The sequence below is a fragment of the Rhinoderma darwinii genome, chromosome 4, assembly GCF_050947455.1.
Source record: "Rhinoderma darwinii isolate aRhiDar2 chromosome 4, aRhiDar2.hap1, whole genome shotgun sequence".
NCBI lineage: Eukaryota > Metazoa > Chordata > Amphibia > Anura > Rhinodermatidae > Rhinoderma > Rhinoderma darwinii.
In genome coordinates, this window is record NC_134690.1 from 156,825,688 (window position 1) to 156,843,628 (window position 17,941).

General features: G+C 41.1%; 1 protein-coding gene across 2 annotated transcripts in view; it reads left to right on the forward strand.

Annotated features, from left to right (window-relative positions):
• The first annotated feature begins 455 nt into the window (after positions 1 to 455).
• The window catches only part of LOC142759520 (putative cation-transporting ATPase 13A4), a 122,425-nt gene continuing 104,939 nt past the window's right edge, over positions 456 to 17,941 (forward strand). For both annotated transcript variants that reach the window (XM_075861767.1, XM_075861768.1), the window contains exon 1: positions 456 to 542. In XM_075861767.1, the coding sequence (XP_075717882.1) occupies positions 495 to 542 (48 nt within the window). In that variant the 5' untranslated portion in view covers positions 456 to 494. The remainder of the gene's footprint in view (positions 543 to 17,941) is intronic.

Below are 17,941 nucleotides of genomic sequence, written 5' to 3' on the forward strand. Positions count from 1 at the left end.
TATGAGTGAGGACAATCTGAGTACAGCTCTGCAGAATATTCCGACGCTATATTATTACTTTATATAAGTAAAAAATAAATAAATATTGTGATTTTCCATGGGTCTGTGTATCTTGTGAATAGAATTCAGGACATCAATGGTCTCCCTGGTTAAACAAATAATGTCTATTAAATCCCCATTTAAAAAAAAAAGAAGAAAATTCAAGGAATCAAATCAGAAAGTACAGAATTCGCACATCGTTTTTATAGAAGTAATGTAATTAACGCTCATATCAGGTGATAATATATTCATTGAAGGTTATTCTTAAGTATATTTATTTGCTCTAAATACAACATAAAAATCTCCTATGTAAAAACAAGATCCAATAAGATTCCTCAGGCAAATAAGGAGGCTGTACTTTCAGGAAATAAAAGTATCAGAGTGAAAAGTTTGCAGGTCAGTAGGGATTACATTCCCATGCTGAGCTCTACACTGTGGCACTGGTACATGACAGAATGGCAGAAAATCGTGCTGTGCTTAATGAAGGAGACGAAAATGAAATGGTGAGTGCTGAGGGGGACGTACATAAGCATAAAAACTGAAGGTCTATTCTGTATATGTCAGCCTGGGCTCCAGCTAGTGAACAGTCACCTATATAAACAGTTATTGTGAGGATAGCTATGCTGTGTGACATGAATATATATTCTGGGCACAGATCCTAGCACGTTATGGTTTATGATTATGGTTGGCTACAGTGCATATGGGTTGATATGGTAGAAAAATCTATACTAATGGAGATAAGTTATTTATTTAACCCTTTCCCGCCGGAGCCATTTTTCGGATTTTCACTTTAGTTTTTTCCTACCCAACTACCAAAAGCCATAACTTTTTTATTTTTCCATCAATATTGCCATATGAGGGCTTGTTTTTTTTTGCGGAACGAGCTGTAGAGTTTCACGGCACCAATTATTGTACCATATAACGTAGTGGGAAACGAGAAAAAAATATATATTTGTGGAGTGGAATAGGGAAAAAACAGCGATTGTTCAATCTTTCAGGGGATTTTATTTTTACTTTATTCTGCGGGTCAATGCAATTACGGTGATAGCAAATATATATACTTTTTTTTATGTTTTACTACTTTTACAAGGAAAACTGATGGTTAAAAATAAAATTTTCGTTTTGTCTCCATAGTCTGAGAGCCATAACTTTTTACTTTTTTTGCCAATTGAGCGGTATGCAGGCTTATTGTTTGCGGGGCGAGCTGTAGTTCTATTGGTACCATGTAGGCGTGTATGAGACTTTTTGATCACTTTTTATTCCATTTTTTGTCAGAGATGAAGTGACCAAAAAACAGCGATTCTGGCGGTTTTAATTTTTTAATTTGTTACGACGATCACCTTGTGGACTAAATAATGATATATTGTAATAGTTCTGACATTTACGGACAATACCAGTTATATTAATGTTTTGTTTTTTTACATTGTGCTTGAGGGAAAATAGAAAAGGTTTTTTTGTTTTTTTAATTAAAAAAACGTTATTTTACATGTGCCCTAGGTTTCCTAGGTCTTTGGATTGATTGCATGATATACTGCAATACTAATGTATTGCAGTATATTGTGATACTGACACTCTCCTATGAAGCCCTGCCTGAGGCAGGGCTTCATAGGAGTGCAAAGATGGCAGACCTAGGGGCCTTCATAAGGCCCCCAGCTCGCCATTCCAACCAACGTCACCCAGTGATCGTGTCGCGGGGTGGGGCATGAGAACGTTACATGGGGACGCTCACCTGTTTCCAGTCATTTAAATGCCGTGGTCACTATTGACCACGGCATTTAACGGGTTAAACAAGCAGGATCCCGCTCGTTACCCTGAAGTGTCGGCTGTAGCCGATACGCTTGTTCTATGGAGCTGGCTCAGCGTGTGAGCTCGCTCCATATTCCCCCATCCGACATGCAATGTATATATATGGCGGATGTCGGGAAAGGGGTTAAAAGCTATGTACATCTTTGAAAACATTTTTTAAAATATGAAAATGTGTATCATTGTGCTTGGTGCAACTTTCTAATTACTGTTTATTAAAAATTATTTTTACTTTTTGATATACAGCTGCTTTTTTATCCTGTATATAGAGCAGCTGTATATTGTACTGAATCCTGTATCCGTGATTCAGCGGGACTGACGGGTTCAGTATTAGCAGGTCCTCCTGTTATTAATCACATCTAAGTTATGAACTTAGATGTGATCGGTAACAGCTCAATCCTGCATGTCAGAGACACGCATGACCCGCTGACACTGAACCCGTCAGTGCCACTGACCTGACAGATACAGGTTTCATAGCTACATAGATACACCTCCTCTATATAGAGGATAGAAAGCAGCTCTATCTCAAAAAGTACAAATAATTTTTAATAAAATTAATTAGAAAGTTGCCCCAAACATACTGATACACATTTCTATATAAAAAAACAACAAAAAACATTTTCAAAGGTGTCTAACATACTGTAGCCTTTAACGCTAGTGAACAAAATGAACACTGTTTTTTGACATACATTCATTTATATGGGAGTTATTACTTTCAAGGGCATGACCAGACGTGGCAGAATTGCGCTGGAATTCCACTGCGGACAGTCCGCTGCGGAAATCCGCAGTGTACACGTTTCTCCATTGCTTTCCACAGCTTTTTAGTGAGGTTCGTTTACACATTGCGGAAAACTCCGCTACGGACCATTGGCTGCGGTGCGGACTTTGGTGTCCGCAGCATACACTGACTGTTGCGGACATGTAACGGACTTGTTGCGGACTCATTGCGGAATTTCTCCATTGACTTCAGTGGAGAGTCAAAATTCTGCAATTAAGTCCGCAGATGTTATGTGTGCTGCGTAGCGTATTTGTTTTACGAACATGACATTTCTTCATTCTGGCTGGACCTATGTATTTCTAGGTCTACAGCCAGACTGAGGCCCCATGCACACTAACGTAAAAATGCCCGTAATCACGGGCCGTTATTACGGCACGTGCAGGCCCATAGAAGTCAATGGGGCTCCCGTAATTACAGTTGACTACGTGTGTTCACCCATAATTACGGGAGCGTTGCTAGGCGACGTCAGTAAATAGTCACTGTACCGGATGCTGAAAGAGTTAAACGATCAGCAGTAACTGTTTCAGCACCCTGGACAGTGACTTCCGATCACAATATACATCAACCTGTTAAAAAAATAGAAGTTCATACTTACCGAGAACTCCCTGCTTCTTCCTCCAGTCCGGCCTCCCGGGATGACGTTTCAGTCCAAGTGACGGCTGCAGCCAATCACAGGCTGCAGCGGTCAAATGGACTGCCACGTAATCCAGGGAGGTCGGGCTGGATATCAAGAGAGGGACGCGTCACCAAGGCAATGGCCGGGTAAGTATGAATTTATTTTACTTTTACTAGGGAAAAGGCTGTCCCTTCTCTCTATCCTGCACTGATAGAGAGAAGGGAAGTACTTTCACCTCAATACGCAACGGCTAGTCCGCATCAATTTAATGCCCATTTTAGGCAGGGCCGCAACAGAATCTGCAACACAGATTATGTGCGGCATTGATGCGGACAGTGGCGAAAGAAATACGCCACATCTGGTCATGCCCTAAAAGTTAAAGTGTAAGGGTATGTGCACACGTGGCAGATTAGCTACAATTAAATGCAGCAGTAATATGCTATGGAAAAATATGTATAAATTTACTTGCTCTGCTGATTATAAATCTGCAGCAAGTTAATTCCTCTTGCCAAACCACTGCAAAATCTGCTAGAAAATTCTGCAGTGTTTACATTGTGTGTGGTAGTGGCCTACTTTGAATTTCAGTGCCATGTGCAGCACTTTTACTGAAATAAACGGACACTGCACTTGGAATAATACAATTAAAAGCTAGAATTCAAGTTGAAGACAATAAGGGCATGTTCAGACGTGGCGGAATTGCTACAGACACTGTCCGCATCGAAGCCGCATATAATCTGCGTTGCGGATTCCGTTGCGGATTTGGCTAAAATGTTAGGTAAAATGCTACGGATTTGTCGTTGCGGATTCACACCCTGCTCTCTTTCATAGACAGTGCATATTGAAGTTTAATTTGTACTTATGAATAATGTTATATATGTTATATGTTTATCTTTGTTATAATGTATACATACTAAATAGAACACAAGAGGAAACGGAGTCAGAAACTATTAAATAATGTAAATTGCCAATGGCATAGAAAAATACAAATTTTATTGGACAACACACCTGGGAGTTACTACATCCGTGGAACCATATGGGTCAGTACCAGCATTGATTTGTTTGCAACCTTAAATACCTGTAACACAACTTAGCGTATCTATCAATACACCCAGTGTTTGCACTTAAGATAGGTTCAGTTTAAACACTCTATGTCGACTTAGATAACAGGCTTGATCTTACAGATACTTTCTCTGTCTACCACTGTGTTTACTTCTTATTACCTGCTACTCGACATATATGTAGCAACACTGTGCATGTTTGCAGCTAATCTTTTCTCTGTATCTATTATACTGCAACTACTCAGAATTACCGATAGATGTATCTGTAGTGCTATTTGCCTTATTGTGACCTGAGTTCCCCTCCTATACTATTGGAGATATACAGTTTCCTCTGATTTGTAGTCTGATTTTAACCATGTTACCTGTATTGTCCAATAAAATTTGTATTTTTCTATGCCATTGGCAATTTACATTATTTAATAGTTTCTGACTCCGTTTCCTCTTGTGTTCTATTTAATATTGATTGGAGTTTCTATTGCTACTGGGGAGTTCAATAATAAAAACCGCACCTGCTGGTGACTTAGCCCTTATACTCTATAGTCCCATGAGACATATGTTGATAATAATGTATACATACTGCAGATGCTGCTATTCAGACATCATACATACAAGTAAATTAGTGAAAACATGACATAAACATGTAAAGTTAGGGTATGTTCACACAACCTCTTTTCAGACATAATGGAGGCGTTTTACGCCTCGAATTACGCCTGAAAAGACGGCTCCAATATGTCGGTAAACATCTGCCCATTGCTCGCAATGGGTCTTATGATGTTCTGTGCAGACGAGCTGTCATTTTACGCGTCGCTGTCAAAATACAGCGCGTAAAATGACGGCTCATCAAAAGAAGTGCAGGACACTTCTTGGGACGTCTTTGGAGTAGTTTTCTCATAGACTCCAATGAAAACAGCTCCAAAAATGTCCATAAAAAAATGCAGCGAAAACGCCGCGAAAAAAGCAGTGAAAAACGCGAGTTGCTCAAAAAAGGTATGAAAATCAGGAGCTGTTTTCCCTTGGAGACAGCTCCGTATTTTCAGACGTATTTTGTTAATCGTGTGAACATACCCTTACTTACAAGGTTAATAAGAGTGGACACTTCCATATCCATTCACCTATATCTGCCCATGGTAATAGCTCTGTGTTCATGTAATAAGCCTGGAAGGCGAAAATTGAGATTTTCTCTTCCTCATCAGAATGATGAAATATCCTGTTCCTGAAAGAAATCCGCAACGCAACATACAGCAAATCCGCAACACACATTAGATCTGCGGATTTCATTGCGTAATTTTCAAACTCCATTGAAGTCACTGGGGAAATTCCGCAACAAGTCCGCAACAGCTTGTGCATGCTGCTGTCTGCAAATTCTGCACCGCAGCCTATGTTCCGAAGCAAAGTTTTCTGCAACGTCTGCACGAGGTTAACTAAGAAGTTGTTGAAACCAATGGAAAAACTGTCTGCTGCGGATTTCCACTGCGGACTGTCCGCAGCAGAATTCCCCAGCAATTCCGCCACGTCTGAACGTGCCCTAACTCATTCTGATGTTCACCTTTTTTCTTTTCCTATCTCGATGTCCTAACTACTATATTAATGTTAATATAGTGAATGCTCTGGGATTGCCAAGTTAGCATCAACAACTAAGGGTATATTGGGAGTTGAGGATCAAGCAATATTTTTTATTTTTTCATCGTCACATTTCAAGACCCATAACTTTTTTTTTTTTCCATCAATGTAGCTGTGTGGGCGCTTATTTTTTGTGACAAAAATTCTATTTTTCAATGGCAACTTTTTGGAACACATATAATTTTTTGCCGAAAATTTCTGCCACAATTCCGTTAAAAACCCAGACATTCCACTGCGGCAAAAACGCACCATTTCCTGCGTTTTTGCTGCATTTTTTTTTTTCATTATCAAGATTTTTATTTTGCAAAAAAGATTACAGCATATAAAACATTGTACAATATTGCCCAAAAAATTTGCACGCAATATAAAATACAGATTTTTACAGTATATGAACAGTATATAAAATGCATGAACATCAATGGGAGGTAACCTCCCAGCCATCTAAAGTGCGTATGAATCAAAATACAGTGGTACTAACTGTACCATGTTCACATCAAGATAGTGCAATAAACATGGGGACCAGGCCCCAGTAAAATAAGAGTTGGTACGTATAAGTGCCACAAATATATTATAACACCAACACAAGACACCGGACAACAAAGGGAAACACAGACAGACATAGCGCATGGAGAAAGATCACAGAAGTTGCTCAGAACCTTCCATCCAGCCAGAGAGGTAGATCAGTACCACCCCGGAATCCAGACCACACTGCCCAAGTTTGGACGAAGAGCACAGACTTGCCCCTGTCAGCGGACAGCAATTCCTCCATCCTCATAATCCCGTTCACCTCTGTTACCCATTCCGTCAAAGAAGGAAAAGTATGAGACTTCCAGTGACGAGGTATCACCGTTCTCGCCGCAGTCAGGAAATGCCTAAAGACACCCCTTTTGAGGTGTGGGAGTGATCCAGGAACCATGGAGAGTAATCCTATAGAAGCCGAGGTCGGGACCTCAGTGTGAAAGAGCTTGTTGCCCAAGTCAAAAATCTTTCCCCAGAAGGGACGTATCCTGGGACAGTCCCACCAAATATGCAACATGGTTCCAGGAGCCTCCCCACACCTCCAACAATCAGCAGACACATCAGGAAATATCCTATGCAACAAAGCAGGACAACGATACCACCGGGTGAGTATTTTATCGTTTTTTTCTTGAGCAAAACAAGACGTTGGTAGTTTATGAGCTAAAAAGAAAGAAGTACCCCATTCCTCTTCAGAATGTTGAACCCCCATTTCCTTGTCCCATGCAGTAGTGAAGGACAGTTGAGAGAAAGAAAATTTGGGCAGGAGAATCCCATGTAAATAGGACAAGACATGAGAAGGGGCAGTTGATAAAGACAAATAATGTTCCAAAGGAGTCCTATCCTGTAACAACACCAGACAGTCTTCCATGGAAGAGAGATAGGAACGCAACTGTAAGTATGACCACCAGGTTGATCGTCTCCCCGGGCAGGCTTCAGAGACAACATTCATTGATAAGATGGCCCCGTCAGGAGTAAGGGTCTCAGCCAAATATCCACCCTCTCCTCTCTCCCAACAGAGGAATGTGTCAACACCCACCGCCGGAGGGAAGGAGGGGTTGTCAAAGAGAGGAGTCAGAGGACCCGGGCGATGAACAAGGCCCGCAGCACCAAAGATTCGCTCCCAGACTACAAGAAACTGACGTGTGAGGAAAGGCAAAGATAGCATATGGCGCTGTAGGACAGTCAACCACGGCAGAGAGGACAATGCAAGAGGAGACATGTCTCTTTCGATGCGCACCCATTGCTTACCTGTTTCCGAGCGGAACCAATCCACTACCCTCATAATCAATGCAGCTTGATGGTATCGTTTAAAGTCTGGAAGACCTGCGCCCCATCTACTTTTGGACGACTAAGGACAGCAAAACGGATGCGAGGCTTAGAGGAGCCCCACACAAATTTAGTTATGGCCCTGTGTAAAGTCTTGAAAAAGCCTGATGGTACTACAATAGGGACGGTCTGGAAAAGGTATAAAAATTTGGGCAAAATATCCATTTTGACCGCGTTGATACGCCCAAACCATGACATACGGTTCCCACCATACTCTGCCAATTCCTTCAAAGTACGCTGCAGAATAGGCGTGTAATTCAAGGCGAACAGGTCTGCCTGTTGCGTGGGAACATGCACCCCCAGGTATTTTAAGGACGTCGTTTTCCATTTGAATGGGAAAACCCGAGCGAGATGGGTAGCCAGAGGAGCATCAAGAGATATATTCAAGGCCTCAGATTTAGAGTAATTTACTTTAAAATTGCTTAGATGACCAAAACGCTCAAATTCCTCAGTCAAAGATGGCAAAGAAATCATGGGAGTTGTAATGTATACAAGAAGATCGTCTGCATAAAGCGCCAGTTTATGATGCTGTGATCCAACACGTACACCATTAACATTAGGGTTGCTCCGCAGTGCCACGGCCAGGTGTTCCATGACCAGAACATATAATAGAGGCGAGAGTGGGCACCCCTGTCTCGTGCCATTAGCAATAGACAAGGAATCAGATAGAAGTCCATTAACACGAACCCGAGCCGTAGGTCTATGGTATAATGCCATTATCCTATCCACCATAGTAGTGCCAAGGCCAAAATGCGCCAGGACACTGCAGAGGAACACCCAGTGCACTCTGTCAAATGCTTTTTCGGCATCTACCGAGAGTAAGCACATCGGTATCTTACGGGATTGGCAGTATGATGTTAAAAGGAGAGTTTTGTTAGTGTTATCCCGCGCTTCCCGACCACATACGAACCCCACCTGATCATCCAGTATCAGGCCAGGCAACAAAGGTGACAAACGAGAGGCAAGCAACTTCGCGAAAAGTTTTACATCTACATTAATTAGTGAAATGGGTCTGAAGTTAGCGCAAGATGTTGGATCCTTGCCTGGCTTTGGTAAAAGGGTGATGTGAGCCTCGAGGGACTGGGGAGCAAAGGGACACAAGGAAGACACAGAATTAAAGACTTTCGTCAAAAAGGGAGCCAGTTGAGCCTTAAATGTCTTATAGAATTTGTTGTTAAACCCATCGGGCCCTGGACTCTTGCCCAAGGGTGAGTCTCCAATAACACGCTCCACTTCTGATTCCACAAAATCTTCCTCGAGCCCCGAAGTCTCCCCATCCTCCAAAGACGGCAACGCAGTATTGTGCACATAATGATCGATTTTATCCCGCAACGCCTCAGCCTGCATATCGTGAAATTGACCTTTAATATTATATAAGGCCGAGTAATAATGTCTAAAGCAATCAGTAATACCCGCCGGGTCATGAACCTCGTTGCCCGAGGGAGATAGAATTTTAGGGATGTAGGACGCTTGTGTACGGGGATGCAACATCCATGCCAAAGACCTACCACACTTGTCTGCAAATTCGTAGGAATGCTTCCTCATCCGATCCCTAAACCGGGCGTGGGACTGATCTATGAGGGAGCGTAAGGATTCTCTCGCTGTAGTAAGATCCGCAAAAACCTGTGAAGATGGAATTCGTTTATGACATGATTCCCAATCCCGAATCTGAGTCAGGAGACGCACAATAGTTACCCCTTTCTCTCGCTTCAAACGTGCCCCGTGTTGTATTAGGACTCCTCTAATGACACATTTCAGTGCCTCCCACTGGAGTGGCAAGGGGGTAGGGTCATGTTCATGGACCTCGAGAAACCCGGAAAGTGAGTCCTTAAGAGCCGACACACACACTTTATTCCGTAATAGATTGTCATTAAGTTTCCAAGACTGAAAATTCGGGACCGAGTCAGGAAACGTAAGAGTCAGAAACACCGGGGCATGATCTGACCAGATCATGGGACCCACATTAGTAGTAGGATGATGACTAATCAAAAAAGCGTCTATCCGACTGTACATATTATGCAATGGGGAGAAGTAAGTATTCTCTCTTACCTGAGGGTGCAGAATCCTCCACACGTCAATCAATTGCATGGAATGCATCACAGTCTTTAGTGCCCCCAAGTGCGATTTAGGAACAGTAGACCTGCCCGAGGAGGTATCAAGCCTGGAATCAAAAGTCAGATTAAGATCTCCTCCCACAATTAAAACGCCCTCGGTAAACTCTTCCAATTTCTTCAAAAACAAGCGACCCACTCTAGCCTGGTCCTGATTGGGGAGGTACAAGTTAGCCAGAGTAAAAATCTTATTGCGTATGGACAATTTGGGAAAAACATACCGACCTCCTGGGTCAACCAAAACATCAATGAGTTTATTAGAGAGTGACTTGTGGAGACATATACTAGCCCCTTTGGACTTGGATTCCGGGTTGGCACTGTGAAACTGTGTCGGAAAATATCGATTTGTAAATTGTGGCGTATGGCCCACCTGGAAGTGAGTCTCCTGTAGGAACAAGATATGTACTCGCTCTTTGTGCATGTTATATAAAATTTGCGAGCGTTTTTCCGAGACATTAAGCCCCCTAGCATTAAAGGTACAGACTTTCAATTGTGCCATCACTTCCTTCAACCAGAGGAGCACACAAATAGAATGCACTAAAGCAGTGGTGAATAGAACAAGACAGACAAGGAGGGGAGACACGACAACAAAGACAGACGAACGGGCGAAATAATCACCCACTCCTTGAGCTACTCAAGGAGAAACAATCTAATAGACACCGGAGTCAACCAGTGAGTCCCTAAGAGGAGAAGTGTCAGGACAAGGACTAGCCAGTGTTCCGCACCCCCCAACCCGGCAAATTACAATAAAGCAAATAACGATAGAATATAAGAGAAAGGAAAACCAAGGCACTTAGCATGATACCCAATAGTAGTGAGACAAAGGTATGCAGCATTAGTATAGACCTAAAGATACCTCAGTGGAGAACACTCCTGGATACATTCAATGTCATCATAAGTGCACATACAGGTTAGCAATACATGGAATTTATAGAAATATTAAGCATTCACATTTGTAGAGCATTAACAGCAATCAACCTACACCAATTAACTATCAGATCTCCAGCAGCAATCACTTCTAACGAGAGGCAGACCCAGACAGCAATGACTATAAGAAACACAGAATGCAATTGCTTCAAATGAAGAACACAAGAGCCGTTGCATTGAACTCTGACAACAGACATAAGAGGATATCTCCCAGCCGGGTCTTTGATGCTGGGAGAGCATCGTGTGTTGTTGTTTGGCATAGCAAGCATGGTAGCCCGCTCTATGAACTATCAAGGCGTCACAAATAGGCTTCTACCTGGCTATACACGTTGTGCCTCATGACGTACACACTATCCCTCCATGTTTCACATTATCCATTTATTTCTATTGAGGCACTTCACTCATTACTGCCCCCTATATTTCACTTATAGTATTACACTTGCACACACACTATTCATTTATTATTTCTTACTACACATCCCATGCACCATACACACCACTCCCCTCAAGACTAGTGGGAGTGGCTATTATTATTTAAAGCACCTGCTCAATCCTTCATCAGCGTTTCTGACCTGGCTGTGTCCACTTGTAAGTATGGCCTTTTTCGGTGTTTTTGTATATGTCCCCTTGTTTTTATCGGTTCTGTCTGTGCATCAGGAACATTCTGTTCCAGTTAAGGAGTTAAGGACTCGCAAGTCTGGGGATCCTTGTCGTGGATTGCGAGCTTGCGTCCTTTTGGCCAAAATGATCACTAATACCCCAGGTATTTTTCATTACTACGTATATTCGCTTCTCTTGGACACAGCCGGGTCTTTGATGCTGGGAGAGCATGGTGTGTTGTTGTTTGGCATAGCAAGCAGGGTAGCCCGCTCTATGAACTATCAAGGCGTCACAAATAGGCTTCTACCTGGCTATACACGTTGTGCCTCATGACGTACACACTATCCCTCCATGTTTCACACACTTGCACCCCATTATCCATTTATTTCTATTGAGGCACTTCACTCATTACTGCCCCCTATATTTCACTTATAGTATTACACTTGCACACACACTATTCATTTATTATTTCTTACTACACATCCCATACACCACACACACCACTCCCCTCAAGACTAGTGGGAGTGGCTATTATTATTTAAAACACCTGCTCACTCCTTCATCAGCGTTTCTGACCTGGCTGTGTCCACTTGTAAGTATGGCCTTTTTCGGTGTTTTTGTATATGTCCCCTTGTTTTTATCGGTTCTGATATTATCTGAAGTAGCATCTGTAGTAGAATGCATTGAATCTACCACATACACATAAAAACGTAGTCTGGTAAACTAGTAGTAGGATACCTACTATTCAAAAAACAATCCCAATCACGCCTTAGACAGCTGTATATGTATATTAGAAGTAGTGCCACCAGAAATGTTGTGTCTAGCCTTCATATATTGGGTCGTTTCCCTCCCGCCTACATAATTTGTGTCACTCCTTAGACAGCTGTATATGTATATTAGAGGTAGTCCCACCAGAAATGTTGTGTCTAGCCTTCATATATTGGGTCTTTTTCCTCCCACCTGCGTAATTTGTGTAAATTTTTTACATCTATAATGTGCGACTGGGCGAGGCTTTAGGCCAAATTCAGACAATCGTGGTATACGTTCATGTGACGCCCATTTAAACAATGGCCGTCACATGGACGCATGCATTTCAATGGTGCCATTCACACGGCCATTGTTTCATCGGACCATGTGAAGTGTCCGTTGAAAAATAGAACATGTCCTATTTTGTTCAGTTTTCACAGATCCCTTGATAGACTCAAGTCTATGGGGAGCTATGAAAATGGGACCCACACTGAGGCAACTAGAACGTGAAAAACAACCTGTAACTGCAGAAAAAATGCCAGAATTGTAGGTTTATTGATCACCTTGTCCCCCAGAAAATAGAATAAAAAGTTATCAAAGGTTTGCATGTAAGCTACGGCATAAGGTTGGAATAAAAAAAAACATCTTGGTGTTTAGGCCAGAGGAGAATATTACTTCTGTCTCAAGAGGTGGTTATCAAGTAACCTAACATTTGGGAATCAGTAAAGGGAAAGAGCCCAAGCACATCTCCTAGAAGCGAGGCTGCCAGTATTGTACCAGGGCAACACTTTTCCAGTGAAGTTCTCCAAATGGGAACACCTGCCCAATAAACCTGGCCTGTGCATAAAGGATTGCTTCAAAGAGTACCCACACATGCATGGATTAATAATTTGATTATTTATTTACCCCATTAATATATACCACCTTATTATGCCCTGATATACTACGCACAGCTTACATATGCCCCCACATTATAAATTGAGATACAAGTAAAACCCCAAACAAACTACTACCAAGCAAAATTTTTGCTTTAACCCCTTAATGACCGGGCATGTTTGTACCTTAATGACCAAGCCAGATTTGTCAAATCTGGTATGTCTGACTTTATCAGAGAATAACTCTGTGAAAGTTTTGAATATCCAAGTAATTCTGACATTGTTTTTTCGGCACATGTTGTACTTTATTTTAGTGGTAAAAGTAGACTGATACAAATTGCGGAAATTAATAAAAAAATAGAAAAATGGAAGAAATTTTGTAAAAATTAACATTTTTCCACATTTTTAACTGCAATATGTCACATATGTACACACATACTGTACAATTTTTTTTAATTAAATATATATTTCCATCTATTTACTCTATTTTGGCAGCACTTTTGAAAAAAATAAAATAAATTTTCAGCAATTTAGAGGACTTACAAATTGAATAATAATTTTATACATTTTGAAGTACATTTTGTTTTCCTGCACCAAGCCAGGTTTTCAGAGGCTCATAGGTCTCAGAGTGATGGAAACCCCCACAAATGACCCCATTTAGAAAACTAGACATTTTAAGGTATTTATCTAGGGGTATAGTAAGAATTTTGACCCCACAGTTTTTTGCTAAATTTAATACATAGCAGATGAAAAAAAAAATGCACTTTTTTTCATAAAAGTATCAGTTTGAAGACCGATTTCTTTGTAAAGCGACCATGAGAATGAAGAAACACACCACAAAATCTATCACCCTGTTTCTCTTGTTTTTAAAAATACCCACATTGTGGCCCTAATGCGCTGCCTGGACACACGGCAGGACCCAAAAGGAAGGGAGCACCCGGAGGCTTCCAGGACTCATATTTTGCTTGAAAATGTTTTAGGCCCCACTGTACATTTGGAGAGGCTTTGAGCTGCCAGAACGATAGAAACTCCCCATAAACGACCCCATTTAGAAAACTAGACCCCATAACATAATTATTTAGGTGTATAGTAAGTATTTTGACCCCACAGTTCTTTGCTAAATTTAATGCATATCAGGTGAAAAAAAAACAACACTTTTTTCATAAAAGTATTAGTTTGAAGACCGATTTCTTTGTAAAGCGAACATGAAAATGAAGAAACACATCCCAAAATCTATCACCCTCTTTCTCCTGTTTTCAAAAATACCCACATTGTGGCCCTAATGCGCTGCCTGGACACACGGCAGGACCCAAAAGGAAGGGAACACCCGGAGGCTTTCAGGACTCATATTTTGCTTGAAAATGTTTTAGGCCCCACTGTACATTTGGAGAGGCTTTGAGCTACCAGAACGATAGAAACTCCCCATAAACGACCCCATTTCGAAAACTAGACCCCATAACGTAATTATTTAATTGTATAGTAATTATTTTAACCCCACAGTTCTTTGCTAAATTTAATGCATATCAGGTGAAAAAAATAATAATTTCACTTTTTTCATAAAAGTATTTGTTTGAAGACCGATTTCTTTGTAAAGCGAACATGAAAATGAAGAAACACACCCCAAAATCTATCACCCTCTTTCTCCTGTTTTCAAAAATACCCACATTGTGGCCCTAATGCGTTGTTTGGACACACGGCAGGGCCCCAAAGGAAGGGAGCACCCGGAGGCTTTCAGGACTCATATTTTGCTTGAAAATGTTTTAGGCCCCACTGTACATTTGGAGAAGCTTTGAGCTGCCAGAACGATAGAAACTCCCCATAAACGACCCCATTTCGAAAACTAGACCCCTTAAGGTATTTATCTAGGGGTATAGTTAGCATTTTGACCTCACAGGTTTTTCGCAAAATATATTGGAATTAGTCTGTAAAAATTAAAATGTACTTTTTTTCTGAAACAACATAGAAATTTTTATTATTTACAAGGAATAACGAAGAAAATGCACCCCAACATTTGTAAAGCAATGTCTCCCGATTACGACAATACCCCATATGTGGTAATAAACTGCTGTTTGGACCCACAGCAGGGCTCAGAAGGGAAGGAGCGCCATTTGGATTTATGATTTTGCTGGAATGGTTTTCGGTGCCATGTCGCATTTGCAATGCACTGGAGGGACCAAAACAGGGGAAACCCCCCAAAAGTGACCCCACTTTGGAAAAACCTTCAACAAATTTTTCTAGGGGTATAGTGAGCATTTATAGTGAGCAAAGTTTATTAGAATTAGGGCGCGAAAATTAATATCAACATTTTTTCCACTAAAATGTTGCATTTTATCATTTTCATAAGGGATAAAAGAGGAAAAAAACAACCATTTTTTATAAAGCAATTTCTGCCGAGTACGGAAATACCCCACATGTGGTCAAAAGTTTTTTTCATTAGAAATGAATTAACCCTTTCAGGACTGATCCATTTTTTGCTTTCATATTTTAGATTTTCACTCCCCACCTTCCAAGAGCCATAACTTTTTTATTTTTCCATTAATAGAGTGGTGTGAGGGCTTATTTCTTGCGGGAGGAGCTGCAGTTTTTATTGGTACCATTTTTTGGTACATAAAAAGTGATTCAAAAGTTGTATTATATTTTTTTTTAAGAGCGAAGGGGACAAAAAAAACAAACAGCGATTTTGGCGGTTTCAATTATTAATTTTTTTTAAGGTGTGCACTGTGCAAATTAAATAATAGTATATTGTAATAGTTCGGACTTTTACGGACGTAGCGATACCAATTTTGTTCATTTGTTTACATTACTTTAGAAGAAAAATGCGAAAAGGTGTTTTGTTTTTTTAACTTTAAAAAAAAAAAATCTCACTACTAATATCTATAATTCTTCTACACATTTTATTAATCAATCCCCTTAGGGGACTTGATCCAGCGATCATTGGATCACTGGTACAATACACTGCAATACTAATGTATTGCAGTATATTGTTATTCTTACAGGCTTCTGTAACAGAGCGATCGCTGTACCTGTCCGTTAGTACCGAGGGGGCCTGCTGTAATACACAGCTGACACCCGCAGCGTATGGAGCGGGCTCAGCACGTGAGCCGGCTCCATACATCAACCGCCGCATCATGATGGGCAATTAAGTCATAGTGCGCAAAGGGGTTAATGCGCAGCGGATGGTTCAAAGTGAAAATTGCAATTTTCCACTGATACGCCATTTTAGTGCATAATATGTTGTGCCCAGTTTGTGCCACAGAAGAAAAATACCTCATAAAACGTTAAGCGGGTTCTCTCGGGTATGGCGACGCCATATGTGTGGGCGCAAACTGCTGCTTGGGCACGCTGCAGGGCTCAGAAGGGAGTGAGCGCCATTTTGCTTTTGGAGCGCAGATTTTGCTTGGTAGTTTTTCTGTTTTGGGTTTCGCTGGTATTTCAGTTTATAATGTGTGGGCATGTGTAATCTGTGCGGAGTACATCAGGGCATAATAAGAGGGTATGATAATGGGGTAAATAAATAATAATTCATAGATATGTGGCCAGTGTCGCACTTATAAATGGCGCCTGATCTTATCCGCTTTTGGACACTCTGCACATTTTGCATCGCCATATTCTGAGAGCCAGAACTTTTTTATTTTTTCACCACCGGAGCTGTGTGATGGCTTATTTGTTGCGGGACAATCTGTAGTTTTCATTGGTACCATATTGGGGTACATGCGATTTTTTTTTTGATCACTTTTTATTCCATTTTTTTGCAATCCTGAGCAAAAAACAGGAATTCTGACACCGTTTTTTAGGTTTTCTTTTTGCGGCGCTCACCGTACGCTATAAATGACATTTTTAACTTTATTCTGCGGGTCGGTACGATTACGGCGATACCATATGTATATAGGTTTGGTCCTTTTTTTTTGCGTTTGCACAATAAAATGACTTATTTATAAAAAAAAAAAATTCTGTGTCACCATATTCTAAGAGCCGTAATTTTTTAATTTTTTAGTCAAAAAAGCTGTGTAAGGGCTTGTTTTTTGTGGGACGGATAGAAGTTTTTATTGGTACTATTTTCGGGTGCATGCGACTTTTTGATCACTTTTTATTCTTTATTTAGGGAGCGGTGGTGACCAAAAAAATTGTGATTCTGTCGTAGATTTTTACTGATTTTCTTTGGGGTGTTCATCATGCGTGAAAAATAACATTATAGTTTTATAGTTTGGGTCGTTACGAACGCGGTGATACCAAATATGTGTACTTTTTTAGCGTGTTAATTTTTTTTCTATAATAAAAGTCTTATTATGGGAAAAAAAACATTTTGTGTTTATGGAACTTATAACTTTTATTTTTACACTTTTTTTAAAACATTTTTATTACTTTTTTTTACTTTTTTCACTTGTCCCACTAGGGGACACTTAGACTTGCAGCTCTGATCGCTGCTAGAGTACATTACACTACACACGTAGTGTGATGTACTCTAACTGTCATTGTGACGTGACTGTCACACTGACAGGAAGCAGAGGAGGAACGGCCGGAGGCTGCTCCTCCGAGGCTTCCGTACATGGCAACCCGGAGGTCATTATCTGATCTCCGATTGCCGTGACAAGCATCGGTAGCCCCCACGATCACTTAGTGGGGGCTGCCGATGTGCTTCAAACCACTTAAATGCGGCGACGGCAATCCGTCGCCGCACTTAAGGGGTTAACTGCCGAAAGCAGCGGCGATGGTCCGCTGTCCGGCGAGACTGATGTCTCAGCTGTCTAGGACAGCTGTCAGCGCGGGTCTGTCACTCTGTGTTTACACAGAGTGACAGTTTGAAATGCGGACGAAAATTAACGTCATGGTGCGGGAACTAGCAACCGACCATGACGTTCATTTTCATCCTTTGTCGTGAAAGGGTTAAAAGCCAGCCCTACCATTTTGAGCCTTGTAGTGTA